Raw genomic sequence first — 19,583 nt, forward strand, 5'->3', positions numbered from 1 at the left:
CAAAATTGTGGTACAGAACAGAATCCAAGAGAGTAGTCGAAAACCAGGCAATAATCAGGACAGGCAGCAAACTAGACGTTATCAGGGTCAGGCAGGGTCAGTATCAGATCAAGAACACAGAATATACACACCCAGGAACTATAAAAATATATTTAACATTGAGCACTGACAATTGGCACCTGCGCCTTTAAATATTTGAATTTCTCGCCAATGCACAACATCACGGCGCCGGCACGAATAACCCAGAAGTGGGCGGCGCATGAGACCGAATAGAAGATCAGTGCGCATCAGCGCGCAACCAACTTAAAGCTGCGCGCGTCCCCAACCACCCTGCAACACCACCAGGGTAAGTTTACACATTTAACAATAGACATAAACCTTAATGCAAACACAGAACAATACCTCAGATACTTAGTCAACCATGCTGTGCCCAGTGCTGGGTGAACCAACATAAGACCACATTTGGCAGCAAATTGCAACTAGCATATAAACAGCAATACAATAATGCGAATACTGATAGTGACCACATACAGCTACAACATGAAAAGTGAGTTCTGTATCTCACACATGCTCATTTGGCTTTCCTGCACCAGAGAATTCTGAGCCTTTCTATGGTAGAACATACATAGGAGCAAGCACTAGGTACATGGCATTATAATATAGGTGCAATTTTGCTGCCTATTCTATAAATGAGTGCATATATGGCTTATGAGATATGTTTAGCTCTTATAAGCTTTGGGTATTACACTTTATTTTACACTTTATTTTAAGTGGTATTTTATAATACAATGCTTGTATTTGCATAATGCTTAATTTGCATAATAACATCACCAGCAGGGGACAAGATGGGGACATCTCGTGATATTTCAAGTGGAGGAGTTTACTAAAACAAGGCATTCTGGGTAGAATACTTAAGGCAGAGCTATAATCTGAGCATGCTCCTGAAATTTGCATAGTATGGTCACTGTTATAGTCACTGTATGGACTCCCTCAGTGAAAGAATCCATTTGACAAAGTAAAGGATTTTTTAAAACCTGCAGTTTTTTTCAAAAATCTATATATGTAGTTTGATTAAACGTGTTTAGCTTGTACTGGTCAGATTGTTAATATATGTTTGATTTTGGCTGTGATAAGTGCCCTTTAAATATTTTGCATGCACTGAAAACAGCAAATGTATTATGTTCAGTTCTCACTTGCGCCAAAAAACTGAAGGCAAAATAGATAGTTTTCCTCCCTTTGAAAGAAAATTCTATGCATTCCAATCATTGACCTAGCCTTCCAACAAAAACAGTATTCAGAAGTGATTTTCAAGGAAGCTTGCACAATGGCCTAGCTAGTTAACTTCAATCAGCAGCAAAGCTTCTTTTATTCTGTTATCACACCAGCACTGGGAATGAATGCCAAAGATTCTGTAGCATTCCTACGCAAGTACTGTCACACCAACAGAATATAAATCATCCTTTCACACACTTAAACTGATTCAGATGAATGTATGTGTGACAACAAATAAATACAACATGGAAAAGTAAATGCAGATAGGTATGCAAAACATAGCTGAAATGGTAAAGACTGTATAGTATCTAAGGGCATTCTGACCTCTTTATAAATGAATAAAAATGAAAATTGGTTATATATAACATACCTCATAATGTATTGTACATGAATTCAGTGCTGTTATACCACTGAAAATAAATTTGTTTTAGATAACATTTCACCTACAAAGTTAGCTCTTCTTCAAGTTATCACTGTAAGGCTGCATAAGTTATTTTCATAAGGCATAATCTTCAGATAAATAATGATTTGTGAGATTTCACCTTAGGTATCTCAAATTATCAAGCTACCTAAATAACCCAAGTAAGTATTTCATCCAATTCCTTTTATCACCTATGTGAAGCTGATAATGAGCTCACTTTTCTATTAAAATGGTATGAACTTTTTGTTAAAAACAATTTACATGTGTTTAATATTTTATTTGTTTAAAATAATCCTAAATCAATTGTTCTTTAAATTCATTGTTATTTTAGGTAAGGTAGAAACAAATCGGTTTATATGACCCCATGAAAATGTCTGGAAGCACTAATTAAATGGATACCTCAAATCTTAGAGGGCGCTCCACATCTACAGTAATAAAAATGTAACCTGTCCTTAATAATGCTTTGGAATTATTGAGTGCCCACCTAATCTCATTTTTCATTTTCACTTTATTACACTTCTCACTACATGTAAACAATATGCATCAATGCCAAAAACATATAGAAAAAAGTTGGCATATCATCCACCTTAGGTAGGTATCTCACTTGTTTGGCGACCTTGCCATACGAGCAGATCTTATTGTGTATGGTATATTTAGACATTAACAATGTTAATAAATGCATTCTGTAGGGGTAAATTATGTTACCTTTGGGGAAGTGCTTAGTGCTTAGAGCCCTAAGGGATGCAGAAACGTACCCCTTGGTGCTTATCTAACAAGCAGCTGTGGCACCTGTGGTCCAGGTAAAGTTGCACTCTGCTTTCAATGCCAGATCTGACAAAGCCCAGTGTCAGAATATGCAGGTGGTAAGGACAGGGCTTGGTTGCAACCTGCATATTCTGGAACTCCCTACCTCGTACTTCTGAACACTGGCGTGACTACTGGAAGGAGCAGCGGGTGTGACTTCTCCTGGGCCAACCCCCCCACCAAAGAGACTGAAAGGAGGCCAGATGGTAAGAGTGAGCCTGCTGCACATCTTCCACGGGAACAGACTGAGAGTGGGGCCCAGGTAGAGTTTTTGCACCAGGGTCCCATGGTCCCTTAGTTACTCCCCTGCTTCTGAATGATGCACAAGCTAGGAGAAGAGTAGGAGGTTGGAGGGTGTACACACCTACATGCCTTCCCTCACCTGTCTATCTTGTACAAAGTGCTAACTGATAAAGTCAGTCCACTGTGCAAACTGCAAAAATAAAAAGCCTGATTGAGGCCTTTTTGTGCATGCAAAACATAAATGACCCCATATATGTTTTATTTTAGAATTACTCAGCTTTGATGGAAATAATCGGAGCAATATTGACTTCAAGTGCCTCTGCTTTTCAAATAATCTGTGTAGCACCCATGAAAAAAGCTGGATCTCAGGTCCTAGAATCCACCAATTTAAAATTGAACACAAAGTAGTGCTTGAAAGACTCTGCCATTAATTTTTTTAGCAGTTCAGAATGTTTATGTGCCTTTTCCTCACCGGTTGGCTGCAGGAGTCCGTGTACAATTTTTGACGCTTTTCCTCAGAAGCCAAAGCAAAGGATTATCCTAGGTAATCATCCAGCTAAATTACATTGCTACTTTCCAATAAATCAGTAGAAAAGTAATTTAGCGATAATGTCAGCTCACACAAAAAGTTTGTTTCCTTTTTTTTTTTTATTTACCATTTTACATTTATCATTGCTGGTGACATGTATCGATGACACTGTATGTCCTCTTGTCTCTATAGGTCCTCTGTGTCAGCTTTCCGCTCTCTCTCTACCCTGTTATACAACTGCAGGCTTTCTTCTCGTTGTAGTGCTAAGACAGGCAAGTATTGTGCTCAAGTGGGTTCTGCTCAGATGATAGCAACAGCTTATTTGGACTGTATAAAGGGGCAGCTTATTGGTGAATTGCCCCATAATTTCCACTAAGGGTGTATGGCACAACCACTTTAGGTCATATGGAGGTACTCTGATGTTTAAACAGTAATAGTTAATTATCGAGTCCCATTACCCTTAGTAGGACAAACATCTGATGGGTTCTTTAACACATGGGATGCATTTAAACCAGCATTGTGTAAGTCTTTGTCTAGATCATGCTACAAAAAAATGATAAAAATGGTAAAAATGATAGTTATTTCCCTTGCAATTAATATTTAGTAGCCTACTGAGAAAAACTAGAAAGCCTCATCCCAGTAAATCTACTCTTGGAATAGCAGGCTAAATACCTAGGGGCAGATTTATCAAGGGTCGAATTGAGAATTTGAAATTCAAATTTTCAGGTTTTTTTATGGTCAAAACTGTCAAATTCAACCAGGGTGTTATTCAAATTCAATTCGAGCTTTTAAAAAAATCTGAATTCTATTTTAGGGATTTATCATACTCTGGCCCTTTAAGAATTAAAATTTGACTATTCCCCACCTAAAACCTGCCGAGTTGTTTGAACTTGAATCAAGTTTTTTACATTTGGATCGAATTCAATTTAAAGTTTTAAAAATGTGATTTTATTAATAAATTTTGATTGGTCGAATTTCAAGTTCATGGGAGTTTTAAAAAACTCTCATCAATTCGACCCTTGATAAATATGCCTCTTAAAAATTACGCAAAGATTAATTAAGGTTAATTTGGACACCTTAATTTGAATCATCTTATGCCAAAAGTATGCAAATGAAAACAGAGAAAGTAAAGGAAATTTCTGAAACCAAACTAGTTTTAAAAATGACTCACTTTGTTAACAGACAAACAATCTGAAGGTGACCTAATTTTGTTAATTAAGGTCTTACAGCTACAGGGATATTTTATATTAAAATTGATGAATAACTGTGTTAGCACAATCATAACAGAGATTATAAGATCAAATGCACTAATAAAACCGAAGAAACAATCATTCTTGGAAAAATTATAAGCCCATTAAATATCTTCAATGGCAAAAACTTTAGCTGCTAGCCCTCTGGAATACAAGTACAGTTCATATTGGAATATTTTGAAGCTTTTATTTGGCTGAGTGAAAGCTTTTAGAAAGATGCAGGAAACCCGTTGTATAATCGGTTGCTCAGCAACAGCTTTAAACTTATGGTTTACTAAGGATTTATGTCTGATATTTAAAGAAGGGCTCAGCATATATTTAATGACTTAAAGACTCTCTTTCTGTAGTATTTCAATCAAATAAGATTTTATCCAAGATCTTTTTCTGCTTAGGAAGAGAATGTACTAATGGTGATGATTTATTTAAAATCCACAGGTTACTTACATATATTTTCTTTCAAGAATATTTATTAACAGGTATTTAGGCTATAAGATATTGAAGTTCTAAAACTAAAGAGAATTATAATATATCTTAGGAGAAATGTGGTTAGAATTTTAGAATTCACAATATTAATAACCCGACCTTAATAGAATAAAAGTCACATTAAACGCATAAAGTTGGTTATCAGAAGAGCAACAGTATTTTCAGCAGTGCTACTAATGCTGACTTTTTAGACTGTTTAGATGTATTTTACAAAAGGGTAAACAGTATGACTAGGTAAAAATTCTCAGGAAAATAAAATAGGTTTTTGTGAACTATAATTATATTACTATAATAAAATATGAAATGCAAACAGGTGCCAATATCCAACCCTTTAAAGGAGAAGGAAAGCTACGGAGGCATTTTATTGCCAATAGATTAGCTGCAATAGTGCAAGCTAGAATGATATATTTATTCTGTAGAATGTTTTACCATACCTGAGTAAAAAGCTCTAGAAACTCTCTGTTTGTTTAGGATAGGAGCTGCAGTATTAATGTGGTGTGACATCACTTCCTGCCTGAGTCTCTCCCTGCTCTGGGCTCAGATTACAGTAGAGAAGGGGGGGGGGAGAGGAGCAAACTGAGCATGCTCTTGTCCAGGGCAATGAGGTTTAAGCTGAAAACAGGAAGTCTGATACAGAAGTATGTGTACACAATAGAAGGAAAGAAATGCAGCATTTCTTTTGACAGGGGACTCCGAGCAGCACTACTTTGTGGGGTTTACTGGTATATTTAGAGGGACCTTTCTGATAAGGCTTACTTAGTTTTAACCTTTCCTTCTCATTTAAATGTTTCTCTAAATACTGAAGATAACAAATATTTCTTATATGATGGGTGGAGGTAAGCAGTAACATTCTGATTAATTCACCATACAGGGATGCTGTTCCTACAACCTGGCATTATTTTCCACTGATGATTTCCACTTCCATATAAAAATATTCACCCACTTGGAAGTGTTCATGGTTTATTGTCATAGAACATAACATATAGAATCACAGTGAATTTTATTTTCTGGACACTGATCAACAGGAATAGACAAACACATTTCTGCAAAGTAATTTAAATTAATTACAATGAAAAAACACAAAATTTACAGCAGCATACATCCCATTTCATATGACACTAAATCATCACTGCTACCAATTATTTTCCAAGTCATATAAGTAGTTAAATGGAGATAACCTTTGTGTAGTCAAGGGGCTTTAAGTGACTGTAGTGTAAATACACATGTACTTGGAAAGAGCAAGTAAGTCAGAAACAAAGCATAATTTATATCTTGGAGACAAAATAACAATCCAAGAAACTTTATGTATATTGAAAAGCAGATGTAGGGGATAGATACAACTAAGTCAATGAATATCCATTTGGGCACAGTTAATTCCACAAAGGAAATAGTATGCCACAGCTGTAAATCTGGCAAGAACAAGCCACAACCAAAAGCAAATGACTGTTCAAGTGATAAGAGGCTACAAAGGCCCTATGAGAACTCTGAAGGATATATAAGCTTCAGTGGCTGAGAATGGAGAGACTATGCACAAACAACTATTACCCGTGTGTTTCACCTGTCGCAGTTTATGGGAGAATGGCAAAAAGAAAGTCACTACAGTTTGCCAGAAGGCATGTGAGAGATTCTGAAGTCAGCTGGAAGAAAATTCTATTGTCTGATGAAATCAAAACGTTGTTTTTGGTTTAAGCCACACACTACACATCATTAGCGATGGGCGCAAAAATTCACCAGACACGAATTTGCGGCGAATTTTCATTTTTTTACCGCAAGCAAATTAATTTGCCAAACTGCGGTGACAATTCCAGTGTCAAAAAAAAATTGTTGCCTCTCAACAATCGGCACGTGCATTAAAATTTTTACGCGTTAAAATTACACAAGAATGGCTTATAAACAAGAATATGAATGTACTGGAATGGTCACCAGGACATTGCCACAATAAGTGCTTCAAAAATCTACAAAACTGACTTGATGGGGGTGTATACATACTGTATGCAAACAGTTATTTTGTTTCAGGGAGGGGGTCACTGTAATATCAATCACTTTGCAGAGATCTGTTTTCATAAAAAAGTAATTTATATTTCTGATTTTAAAAATACATGAGAAATACAGTAGAAATTTAATTTAATTACCCAGATATTGACTGGAGCAACAGTACTGCCAGATCAGTTAATGGGAACAAGTTTATAAACTGGTTGCATGACAATTTTATGGCACAGGTTGTTGAGGAGCCTACCAGAAAAAATGCTATTCTGGATCCAGTGATCTCAAATGACCCAGAACGTATAGCAAATGTGCAAGTCATTGAACCCCTGGGTAATAGTGACCATAATGTTATATCATTTAATATCTGGTGCAAAAAACAAATATATACTGGGACAACAAAAACCATGAATTTTGGAAAAGCTAATTTTAGTGCCTTGAGGGCTGCCCTACAGAGCATTGATTGGGGCATTAAGTTTTCAGCTAAAAACACAGAACAGAAATGGTTGTCATTTAAAATGATATTAAATCATTACTGTTCTCAATTTATTCCCTTAAGGAGTAAATGTAGAAGCTCTAAGAATCATCCTATGTGGCTTAATACAGAAGTAAAGAAGTTAATAGGAAAGAAGAGAAAGGCATTTAAAAACTACAAATCTGTTGGGACAGAAGCTGCATTTAATGAATATAAACACTGTAATAAATGTTGTAAATCAGCAATCCGGGAGGCAAAGAAAGGAAATGAAGAGTTAATTGTGGTGGAGGTGAAAACTAATCCTAAAAAGTTTTTTTAAATATATTATTAGTAAAAAGATGCAGGTTGAGAGTGTTGCTCCATTAAATAATGGTACCAGTATGGTTGTAACAGATACAGAAAAGGCAAATGTGCTAAATCAGTTATTTTCTTCAGTGTATACAATAGAGGAGTCTGAGTTCCCAGGCTCACTTTATAGCTGCACTAATGGCTCAGCTCAATCTAGTGAGTGGCTGACTCAGGATATGATTCATAAAGCTTTAATAAAAATGAATGTAAACAAGGCTCCAGAGCCTGATGGCATACACCCCCGGGTTCTAAGAGAGCTTAGTTCATTTTTCGACCAGCCCCTATTTCTGATTTTCTCAGATTCACTTTCATCTGATATGGTGCCTATGGATTGGAGAAAAGATGATGTTATTCCAATATTTAAACAGGGATTACGATCTCAGCCTGGCAATTATAGGCCAGTAAATTTGACATCTGTGGTGGGCAAATTATTTGAAGGCTTAAGGGATCACATTCAAAATGTTGTCCTAGTCAATGGCATTATGAGCAGCAATCAGCATATTTATGAAGGATAGGTCTTGCCAGACAAATTTGATTGCTTTTTATGATGAGGTAAGTAAGATGCTGGACAGTGGGGGGCAAGTAGATGTGATCTATTTGGATTTTGCCAAAGCGTTTGATACCGTGCCCCACAAACGACTGCTTTCTAAACTAAGGTCTGTTAGACTTAATGAAGTCGTTTTGCACATGGATAGGAAACTGGATACAGGATCGGGTACAGAGGGTGGTTGTTAATGGTACATTCTCCATTTGGAGTAAGGTTCTTAGTGGGGTCCCTCAGGGCTCAGTATTGGGTCCACTTTTATTTAACTTGTTCATTATTGACTTAGGGGAGGGTATTGTAAGTAATGTATCAGTGTTTGCAGATGACACAAAACTATCCAGCCCGATTAATTCCATCCAGGATGTGGCATCCTTGCAACACGATCTTGACAAACTGGCAAATGAGATTCAATGTTGATAAATGTAAAGTCATGCACCTGGGATGTAAGAATATCCAAGCCACTTATACCCTTAATGGGACTGCACTAGGCAAATCCATTATGGAAAAGGACCTTGGAGTCCTTATAGATGATAAACTTGGCTGTAGCAAGTAATGCCAGTCGGCAGCATCAAGGGCAAATAAGGTCTTGAGCTGTATTAAAAGGGGCATAGAGTCACGGGAGGAGGGGGTCATTCTCCCACTGTATAGAGCACTTGTAAGGCCCCATCTAGAATATGCCGTACGGTTTTGGTCTCCATCACTCAAACAGGACATTATTGTATTAGAGAGGGTACAGAGAAGGGCAACTAAGCTGGTGAAAGGTATTGAAAATCTTAGCTATGAGGAAAGACTGGCCAAATTGGGGATGTTCACGCTGGAGAAGAGGGGCTTAAGGGGTGATATGATAACTATGTATAAATATATAAGGGGATCGTATAATAATCTCTCTAATACTTTATTTAACAGTAGGTCTTTCCAGCTGACACGAGGTCACCCATTCTGATTAGAAGAAAAGAGGTTCCGCCTAAATATTCGGAAGGGGTTTTTTACAGTGAGAGCTGTGAAGATGTGGAATTCTCTCCCTGAATCAGTTGTACTGGCTGATACATTAGATAGCTTTAAGAAGGGGTTGGATGGCTTTTTAGCAAGTGAGGGAATACAGGGTTATGGGTTATAGCGCATAGTACAAGTTGATCCATGGACTAGTCAGTTTGCCATTTTGGAGTCAGAAAGGATTTTTTCCCCATCTGAGGCAAATTGGAGAGGTTTCAGATGGGTTTTCTTTTTTTTTTGCCTTCCTCTGGATCAACTAGCAGTTAGGCAGATAAAAAAACAAACAAAAAAAAAACTAAAGGGTTGAACTTGATGGACGTGTGTCTTTTTTCAACCTTACTTACTATGTTATCATGTAAATACTGTTCTATGATAATAAAACATGAAACAAGGTGAACACTTTTCATAAACACTATATATATATATATATATATATATATATATATATATATATATATATATATATATATATATATATATATATATATATATATATATATATTTAAAGGACAAGTCAACCGATACAATAATTTTTTGCAGATTAAAAGAAAACACAATTGTAAGCAACTTTCCAATATGAACTTATTAAAATTGTTAGTGCTTAAAATTAAGTGTAATTGCTACAATAGACTAGCCACAATAGTGCAAGCTATAACACTATATTTATTCCGCTTTACCATACTTGAGTAAACAGCTCTAAAAACTCTCTCTGTTTGTTTAGGATAGCAGCTGCCATATTCACTTGGTGTGACATCACATTCAGCCATGAAACGCATTGAGCGTGCAGCCTACGATATGTCTGAGGCAAGCAATACATGACTTTTATGCTTTTTGTAATAAATGTTACCCTTTAATGGACTAATATCGTCTCCCCTGGTACTTGAACTTCTTGCTGACATTGGCTGTTGGGGGTTAACAGCATATGTGAAGCACATCGGAGCTGAGTGGTGACCGGTAAGTGCTCCCACTAATACATACTCCTGCACTGCTTTCAAAAGCAACAAAAATACAAATAACTTAAACACCATAGAATATTTGTAATGAATACATATTGCTTAGAATTATGTTTTCTTTTATTAGGCAAAAAAATATATTTTGGGTTGATATCCTTAAAGACCCCAGCACTATTATATTACATTTTATCTAAACACTAGCAGCAAGCCCCAGCTCTTAAAATAATCTCCATGGTGGATAAAAGAATATCTTTTTCTTCTAGGTAGCATCAACTGTAACTTGCACATTATTCCCCATTATGGATGCAAATTCAAGCCTATAAAAGTTGTGGAGTGCATTTTTGCTACAGCATTAGTTTCCAAACGATGCCAGCTTGCAGGATAAGAATGCAATCTACTTGCTACAAGTCACAGCAATGGAAGCAACTCACTAAAGGAGGCTTGAAATGACTTCTAGGTCCAGGGTTCATTTGTGTCTATGTGCACAACTGCACACAATTCATCAGAGCAGGTTGGGTGGACTCTTACAGTTTGCAAAGAAGTAATAAATAACATTTATGCAGGCTCGGTTTTACAATTTAACCTTACATATGTAAATGAAGCCAACAGATTCTAAGACCATTCTCTTGTTGTCTATATTAAATATTTTCCACTCTGCCAACATGGAGAAATGGTTCTGCTAACTCAAATGACAATAATATCATTACTATCTTACAAACAACTGACAAATACCTTGTTTTAAAAAAACAATTTAGCTTTCACACAAAAAAACAAAGCCCAGGATCATGTCACAAAAAAGTTCTACTAGTTGCTATGAGCAACAGTCCATCAACTATTTTTGTTCTGGTAGGTAAACATGCACATACTCCATGGTGTGAAGCAAAGGTGAAATCATTCTTCAAAAGCAGGAAAGATACAAGAAGCAAATCCTATTACATGTTTTTGATGCTTCAGAATTTTGATAGTGATGTGTTACCTTACTACAGTATATGACCATATCAGCGTAAGGCATAAGGATTGGTCCTGTGGTAAATTATTTATTTCTGGTTCAATTTTGTGATGCAGGGGATTAATTGCTGAGGAGTTTAAAATTGAACGTGTTTATTGCAAATTAGTGTACTATTATTCTTCTTTGGAGCGGACAATTCTATTCAAGTTTTACAAGGGTATATTATAAGTATATTTCTATATATGTCCATTCTGCAAGAGGAAATTCTCCATTCAGATAAACAGGGAAGGCACTAATCTAATTTACATAATGACTCCTTAGCTTTCTCTCTATATCAGCTAATTACCTAATTTATTCAAATATACCAGTAGGTTTGAACTATATTATAACTGACTGATCAGCCAACTAACTACATGCCCTTTCTAAAAAAAACCAAACTCCATTTTATTATCAAAGAAGCAAAAAAAAAAAAATAAAAAAAAAAAAGCAAAGAAAGCAGAAAAGGAAATATGTTTTAGATCTGACATGGAAATCACATTTGTGTATACAGCAATCGTTTGTTTGTTTAATGTTGTATGTAAACCAGGATAAATAGCAAACCCTAATCTGCAAGAAAACTACAGAAGCAAAACTCTACTAATGCATTTATTCATGTGGCTTATTTTCAAGCTGTTAGCAAAGATTCAACAAAAAGATGTAAAACCAATCCTCCCTAGGTTTATAGCTATCTATATGGTGGCCATCTGGCAAAAAAACCTCCATCCCATCTAACTCAAAGTGCAAATTACAATAAAATTGCTTTATAACGTTAGTAAAGTGACCATCAATATATAATGAGTACTGAATCCTTCTGTAGACATTTTTATTGACCAGAAAATTCCTCCAGTACAAGTTGCATAGCATTTTCTTGATCTCAAACAAAAACAATCGGTATTGTTTTTTCATGCGACACTGTAAGAGAAATATTAATCATCTTAGGCTTTAATGTTCATTATGTAAATCATAGCACAAAAGGAAGCATGTCTGTTATAAACAAAATAAAAGCAAATATATTTTACAGTGTTAAAAACTTATTGTTAACTTTAGGATACTGGTTATCACAAATCATTCACTAGTTAACAAGTCTCAAAAGGTTCTTATAGAAAGTCTGCTGTCTTATGGTTGTTTACCTATCTTTTATTGGGAGTCTTATGATGAATCAGTCTGATTTGCCCACTGTACCTCTATGCTTTTTGCAAAAAAAAAAAAAAGAAAATGTAAAGATGTGTTGTCTACCTGTAATTGTTGGTGCTCAGGGGACTGCTTGCTTGCATACTTTCCCCCTAGTCTGGACTGCACAGGTTTTCAAAGTACATGCATGGGATCCATTAGCAAGAAACCCAGTAAACAGAAACCTCTGAATTACAAGACGCCCATCTCACAAAGACATTAACAGATAGTAAAAATGTGTAAACATGAGTTTCTCTGTAATAATAAAATAGTAGTTTGTATTTAATCCTAACTAAGCTGGATGAATCCATATTGGTGGCAAAACAATCCTATTGGGGTTATAACATGTTTATATTATTTTTAGCAGACTTATGGTATTACAGAAACTGTAATCAAGAAAACCCCATGTCCTAAGCATTCCAGATAATAGATCCTACACCTCTTCAGGAAATTGTGGCATCATTGCAATACTTTTAAAAAAAAATCCTCATCCATAGCTGAAACAGGATATTCATTCTTTTTTATGGGACATAAAGGGCAGAAATACCAAAATATATCAATAACTTATAAAGGAATGGGGAAAATGGTATGTACACTGTAGAACAACAAAAACAATGAAAACCTAATGGGTTGGCTGACAAGATCAATAAAACATATCTGGTATAGTTGTAATTTATTATTTATAAAACTCTGTTCATAACAATACCGTATATTTTATTAACAATCTACGCAAGAGACTATATTATTTTCTTCCACAATCTTTAAAAAACTTTTGAAGCTTACACAGACAAACAACTAGTACAAACAGTGGTTTGTTGGTCTCTTCTTAATTCATGTCTTCATTAATGAAAATATGAAATATGAATGCCTGGAGACTGAGGGACAGGTGTCCAACAAGTGTCCTATATGGGTATGGTAGTGCTGATCACTACTGCATCAGGTCAGTTTGAACTAACTGCATGATGTTTTCAAGCATTGATACTTCTTAATTTTAGTTAAAACAATGCTATAAAAATGTGTCTGATGAAATATTTCAAATTAACTAGTTGAAGTCAAAAATATTCAATGCTATTTTAAAAACTTCTGTCTCTTTTTGTCATAATCCCTTTAACTTTTTTCACTCTCCTAACAAAAGGCAGACTGTCCAGTAGTCTTAAAGGGTCAATATACTTCCCTCTTTCAACATTAGTTTAATTAATAGGACTACTAAGTAACATATATTTTGCTTTTTATTAAGACTTTTTTTATTTCTTGCATAAACAAGGCAAAATATAGAATTCAATGTAAAGTCACATTTTACTTCTCGGTCCATATAAGCATGGACACACTAATAACAAACATTATATCTACCTATGTCTCTCTTATGATCATGTTTCCAATGGGTCTGTCATCTGTGTAGTACATGGTACCTCCAGAGAAATCCCAAACTAACCTTTAACTACTTCTATTAGCCTACACACTGCCTTTTTGGATTGTGTGTCCACTTTTAATTGGTCAGTGAACATTAATTGAATTTGAGGTTGTTTGGAATTGATTTAAGTGTAGAGCAATAGAAGGTGTGAAATAAATCCTGGGGACAGAAATGACTGATTTTTAATTATCCTTAATCAAAGGGAAGAATATTATTGTAGCATGGCAGCATATTTATTATTATGAGATGGAAACGTAAACTACAGATAAATAAGAATCATCTAAACGAAAACAAATGAGGACAATTTACTGGCCCTGCACATAAATAATTATTGCTCTATCAATTGAAGTTTTGTACATGCTACCTGTAAATCCAATAAAGATGGCATCAATAAATGCATTATTAAGTCACAATGGAACCAAGCTATAAGTTCATGAATGGAACATGATGAAAAAAATATGTATGTCACCATTATTAAAAGGCAGGCAAAGAGGATGTGCGAAAGATGCCCTGAATAAATCCTGTTGGTCAGTTATAAGTTTGTATCTCACATCACACGGATCTTAAAGCAATTACCTACTGAGTATAAAGCTGCAAAAAATGTTTTTGAACTACTTTTTATTTGGGGATTTTAAATACAAGAAAGGGTCCATGATCACTCCCAAACAACATGTAAAGTTGGTACATACTTATACAGTACATAAACAAACACTGTATATATCACATTTAGAGAAATGGATGGTGAGTTTTTAGTATTAGTTTAGTATTAGTTTTTAGTATTAACTGGTGTTTTGTTAGTTAACCTAAAATAACACTCTGTGGATGCAAAATAAAAGATCTATTGCCATGCTAGTTTTATGAAAAGCAGAGTAAAATACTGTATACTGCTACAGTCGTCAACAATGGTGTTCAATACAAGGACAAAAAAAGAGAGCTGCAATCAGTCTTTAAATTCATTGAAAGTCTGTCACTCTCATGTGTTCCCTTCCAAGTTTCCTTTAAAAATGTTCAATCACATATCCCAGAGAAAGATTAACCACAAAATCTACATTCAATGTCAATGAGAAAGGGTAAGGTATATAAAAATTGAGCTTTGCTTTTCTTGTCCTTTAAGGGTACTTGGCTATGCATGTCAAATAGATCAGAAATTTCAACAATGTTTTTGATTTTTTTTTTTTTGCATTTTACTAAAGAATATTATTGACTATAAATTAATTTAAAATGGTAGTTGCACCAACCCACTTAAGTTACTTTCTTTAAAATACTGATCACCACAAACTTCTTACAGGCTAAATATACTGATGCAATGTTAACACGGATAAGCTTTTTACAATGAAGACAAAACTCTGCTATGACTACTTGCAATATATATAATTCGGTAACTGGAAATGTGGATTAATAGATATATAGAAGTTTATATTGTGCACATATCATATTGGTTCATTGAACATATAATATTCTTATGGATTAGCCTTATATGTAATACTGATAATTGTGCTAAAATGGCATGTCTTCTGATACAACCACATGTGATACATGATGTTGCATAAGTTTATCATAAGTCAAGTTTTATTTAACCAGAAAAATTTGAGTTATCAAGGGTATTTTTCAGTATTTTTCGGGTAAAAAAAAAAGACTTTTTTGAGATATATTATACCCCTAAGCTGGAAATAGTTTCAATCCCAAAATACTCCTGCTAAAACCGCTGAGTTCATGTACAGTAGATGGCAGAGGTCCCTTCAACCATATGAATATGTTTGTAGCCTTCATGATTAGGTTTTTTTTGGTGGCTTTCGCTTGAAAAACCTCACTAATCTCTTCAGCTCGACCTTTGTTGAATAACCACTATAAGTGTTTTTAGGTGAGTTTATCAAATTAGTTGAATAAAAGGTATCTTTCAAATCGAATACAATCATTTAAGTACTTTCTTTCTCAGGTAATTTTATTACAGGTAATTAAGCACCAGCTGCCATACAGTATATAACTTACAGTATTAACATATTATATATATAGAACATATACATTTTATAGTCAACTACTCCTTTAAATAGCAAATAATTATCACTGTTAACTGTACTAACAATCTTAAAAGTCTGAACAACTTGTTTCACACTGATCCTTATGGTGTTACGTTAACATTTCAGTTTTCTAAATTATTATTATTTAATTTATTAAGGTGTACACTCAATTTCACCTAACTGAACCTTCCACTTACTTTCCACTACCTTCCACTACAATTTTTAGCAGAACATTTTATATGACTTTGATTACCCAAACACACTATTTACGTACATATTTTACTTTCCAGATCATTGTATTTGAGTAAACATTATTTTAAAACAAACATTTCACTTTACTAAACATTTCTGTATTGCTTAACATTCACTTTCAGTACATATTGAATTAAACACTTTATTAAGATGAGCATTCAGTACTAAAAATTCATTTTACCTAAATATTTTACTTCACTAAGCTTTCCATTTAGCAAAATATTTCATTTACTTGAACACTGCATTTACATATACAGTAAATTTCAATCTGTTCATCTGAACATTCAATTTCACTACACATTCCACTTAGTTGAACATAATTTTATCTAAACCTGAACATTCTTTAAGACTGAGCATTATATTTCAGTTTACAAACACCAATCCATTGAACAACCCACTGTAATAAACACCCAGCTTTTATTTAACTGGTCAGTTTCATTAAATATTCTGTTAAACTGAACATTCCATTTCTCTAAACATAAGGTTTAACTTACTATTTTGTTACCAATCATTCTTTTCAGTTAAACAAAACATTGAGTTTAGCTCAGCATTTAATTAATTTAAACAAACCAATTTATTGCAATAGCTAAAACTTATACATCATTTACAATTCCAATTAGCTGAAAGTTCAGTTTATTCTGCATTATCATAATAAATCTTAATAATTGTTATCTTCATAGAAGACAATAATATGCTTAATTAAGCATTCCACTGTGCATTTTATTTTACTAAACATTCCACTAGTCACCTCTATTAGTGCAATTGCACACATGGAGATTTTTCTCCAGTACAGGAAATCTGCATTACTAAGAGTGACAAATCTACAGTAAATACATTTCCCTTCACCAACATTTGAATTACTGTAACACATTACTTGCAGCACTCTGGCTTAATCACAGGAAAATGTCTTATTCAGCATTTTTTCACGATTACACTGGATCACAGCATGCAATGTATTTTACATGCAATTATTCATATGTTGGGAAAGGGAATGGCAAGTTTGGGAAGTTTTTCATCTGCAGTAGAGCAAATTTCATGAGGCCGTGAGTCATTCTTTTCAACCGGGCATTCCATTTGCTTACATAAACAATCTATTTCAGTAAAAATTGCTTTAAATGAACACTCCATTTAGCTGCAAATTACATTTGTAATGTAATTTTAAAAATGTTCTTCTTCAAATTAACCCAAATGTTACCTTATTTATTAAAAATCTGAACATATAGGAGCACATTTACTTAGCTCAAGTGAAGGATTAGACTAAAAAATACTTTGAATTTCGAAGTATTTTTTTGGCTACTTCGACCTTTGACTACAACTTTGACTTCGAATCGAACAAATCAAAGTAAAAATCGTTCAACTATTCGACCATTCGATAGTCGAAGTACTGTCTCTTTAAAAAAACTTCGACCACCTACTTCGCCACCTAAAACCTACCGAGCACCAATGTTAGCCTATGGGGAAGGTCCCCATAGGCTTTCCTAGATTTTTTTGATCGAAGGAAAATCGTTCGATTGATGGATTAAAATCCTTAGAATTGTTAGATTTTTCCTGCGATCGTTTGATCGAAGTATTTGCGGTAAATGTGCCCCATAAATTAAATAAAACTGTGAAAAAATCAAACATTTCAAAATCATTTTTAAAAAAATGTAAAAAACTTGAATTGGATAAATAGTTTACATTTTGCTAAGGACAGCTCCCATTGATTTCTAAATGATCTCACAAGCTTTCCGATACCAAGTTTACATTAGCATTTTCTACTTTTTTTTCTCTCGATAAAGATCAAAAATGTGTATTTTTTAAAAGATTATTCAAAATTCTTTATTTTTAGCACAAGCAGTCAACTTAGCTAAAAATACATTTCAGATTAGTTCAAAAGTACCATCACATGAACAATTCATTTCAGTAGGATTTTTAGCTGGACATTCCACACCTTAGTTAGATGCACTGTCCATCTCAGTAACCATTCCATTTATGTTAACATTAAACATCACTAAACATTCTGCTTAGCTGTACATTAATACTACTTATTCCATATTGTTATTCTATGTCAACAAATATTCAATTTCACCTACTGTACTTTTTCACAGTCAGACATTTACCAAACATTTCATTCAACAGCCACTTAACTGAACATTGCATTTGTATGAATAATCAATTTCAGTAATAATTTCATTTAACTAAACATTGTGATGGGTTGAAGGTTCTGTCTATGTAAACAACCCATTTAGTTGGAATTACAGTTACAGGTTAAATCAGGTTATCTGGGACAATTGCAGGATTCATAGACATTTGAACGTTGTTGCAATAGGCCCAACTAGTCAGTTCTATGAATACATTTTGACATTTGTCATTGTTTAAGCCATTGGGATTCCTCATCACAGTCAATTTAAATTTTTCTTTTTAACAGGAAAATAGTTGAATGGGAGCATGATTTGCTCAGTTCCCAAATATTATATTTATGGAATTCCCAAGCAGGTGCTTATCCTGCAGCTACAATCAACCTGTGTTTTATATGCACAATAGAAGCCACTATCCAAGGGTGACTGACCATACATGTTTTAGTAACAAATAGTGATGGGCGAATTTATTCGCCAGGCGCAAATTCCCGGCAAATTTGCGCGATTCGCCGGCAGCGAATAAATTCACAAAACGCCTGCAAAAATTTGCCGGAAAAATTCGCCGGCGTCAAAAAAAAATGCTCTCCGGCATCGGAAAAAAACGGCGTCAAAAAACGGGTGCCGGCATCAAAAACGTCAAATTCGCCCATCACTAGTAACAAACAACCAGAGAAAGTACTTGCTATGAAGCCAATTGGAAAAGCAGATATCAATAGGCAGGGTGTGGGAGTCTCCTGTTTGATTCAGGAGTAGCAAGATATCTGCAACACAAACTAAATTAATTATTTAACTTTTTGTTTTGTTACAAGGTAAAAGGTTGACACATCTGATACCATCATGTTAAATAATAGAGGAAAGCATATATTTCATAGAAAAACAATGTAATCCCTAAAGACCTAAATGTGACAAAAAGAAAAAAAATAATGTTATATTGCAGAAGATCCATTTAAGATCAAAAGTATAAGATTTGATAATCTGACATTTTCATTAATAAATGTCAATATATTGTGCAGCTTTTTACAGTAAATGGGTATATACATTAAAACGAGATATTTAGTAAGTTTAACTGATGAATAGGACCTTAAAAGTTTTGAAATTAAAACAATTTAAGAATTATTTTATGCCACTAAATACTGTATACATTCCTGTTGGCAGAAAATAAGCAATGTTTATTTGATGTAGACTGAATTATAACAGTTAAACTGAATGGAAAATTAAAATCATCACACACCCATTTCATGCGTATATTAATAAAGGCAATACAAAGGGGCTGATCTCAGTACTGTATGCTAAACTACTTCAGGATGGGCACTCTGATTCTCTAGAGGT

The 19,583-nt window shown here is 34.4% G+C and overlaps 1 protein-coding gene across 4 annotated transcripts in view; it reads right to left on the reverse strand.

Moving 5' to 3' along the window:
* LOC108711168 (TBC1 domain family member 22A) overlaps positions 1-19,583 on the reverse strand; it is a 297,560-nt gene that overhangs the window by 73,043 nt on the left and 204,934 nt on the right. Inside the window, exon 12 of one of the 4 annotated variants that reach the window (XM_041586438.1) lies at positions 11,905-12,198. The exons of 2 other annotated variants lie outside the window; for them this stretch is intronic. In XM_041586438.1, the coding sequence (XP_041442372.1) occupies positions 11,920-12,198 (279 nt within the window). In that variant the 3' untranslated portion in view covers positions 11,905-11,919. Of the gene's footprint in view, positions 1-11,904; positions 12,199-18,858; positions 19,151-19,583 lie in introns of those variants that run through there. One more of the 4 variants, XM_018252620.2, reaches the window with a different exon arrangement.

Source organism: Xenopus laevis, chromosome 3L, assembly GCF_017654675.1.
Source record: "Xenopus laevis strain J_2021 chromosome 3L, Xenopus_laevis_v10.1, whole genome shotgun sequence".
In the NCBI taxonomy this organism is placed as follows: domain Eukaryota; kingdom Metazoa; phylum Chordata; class Amphibia; order Anura; family Pipidae; genus Xenopus; species Xenopus laevis.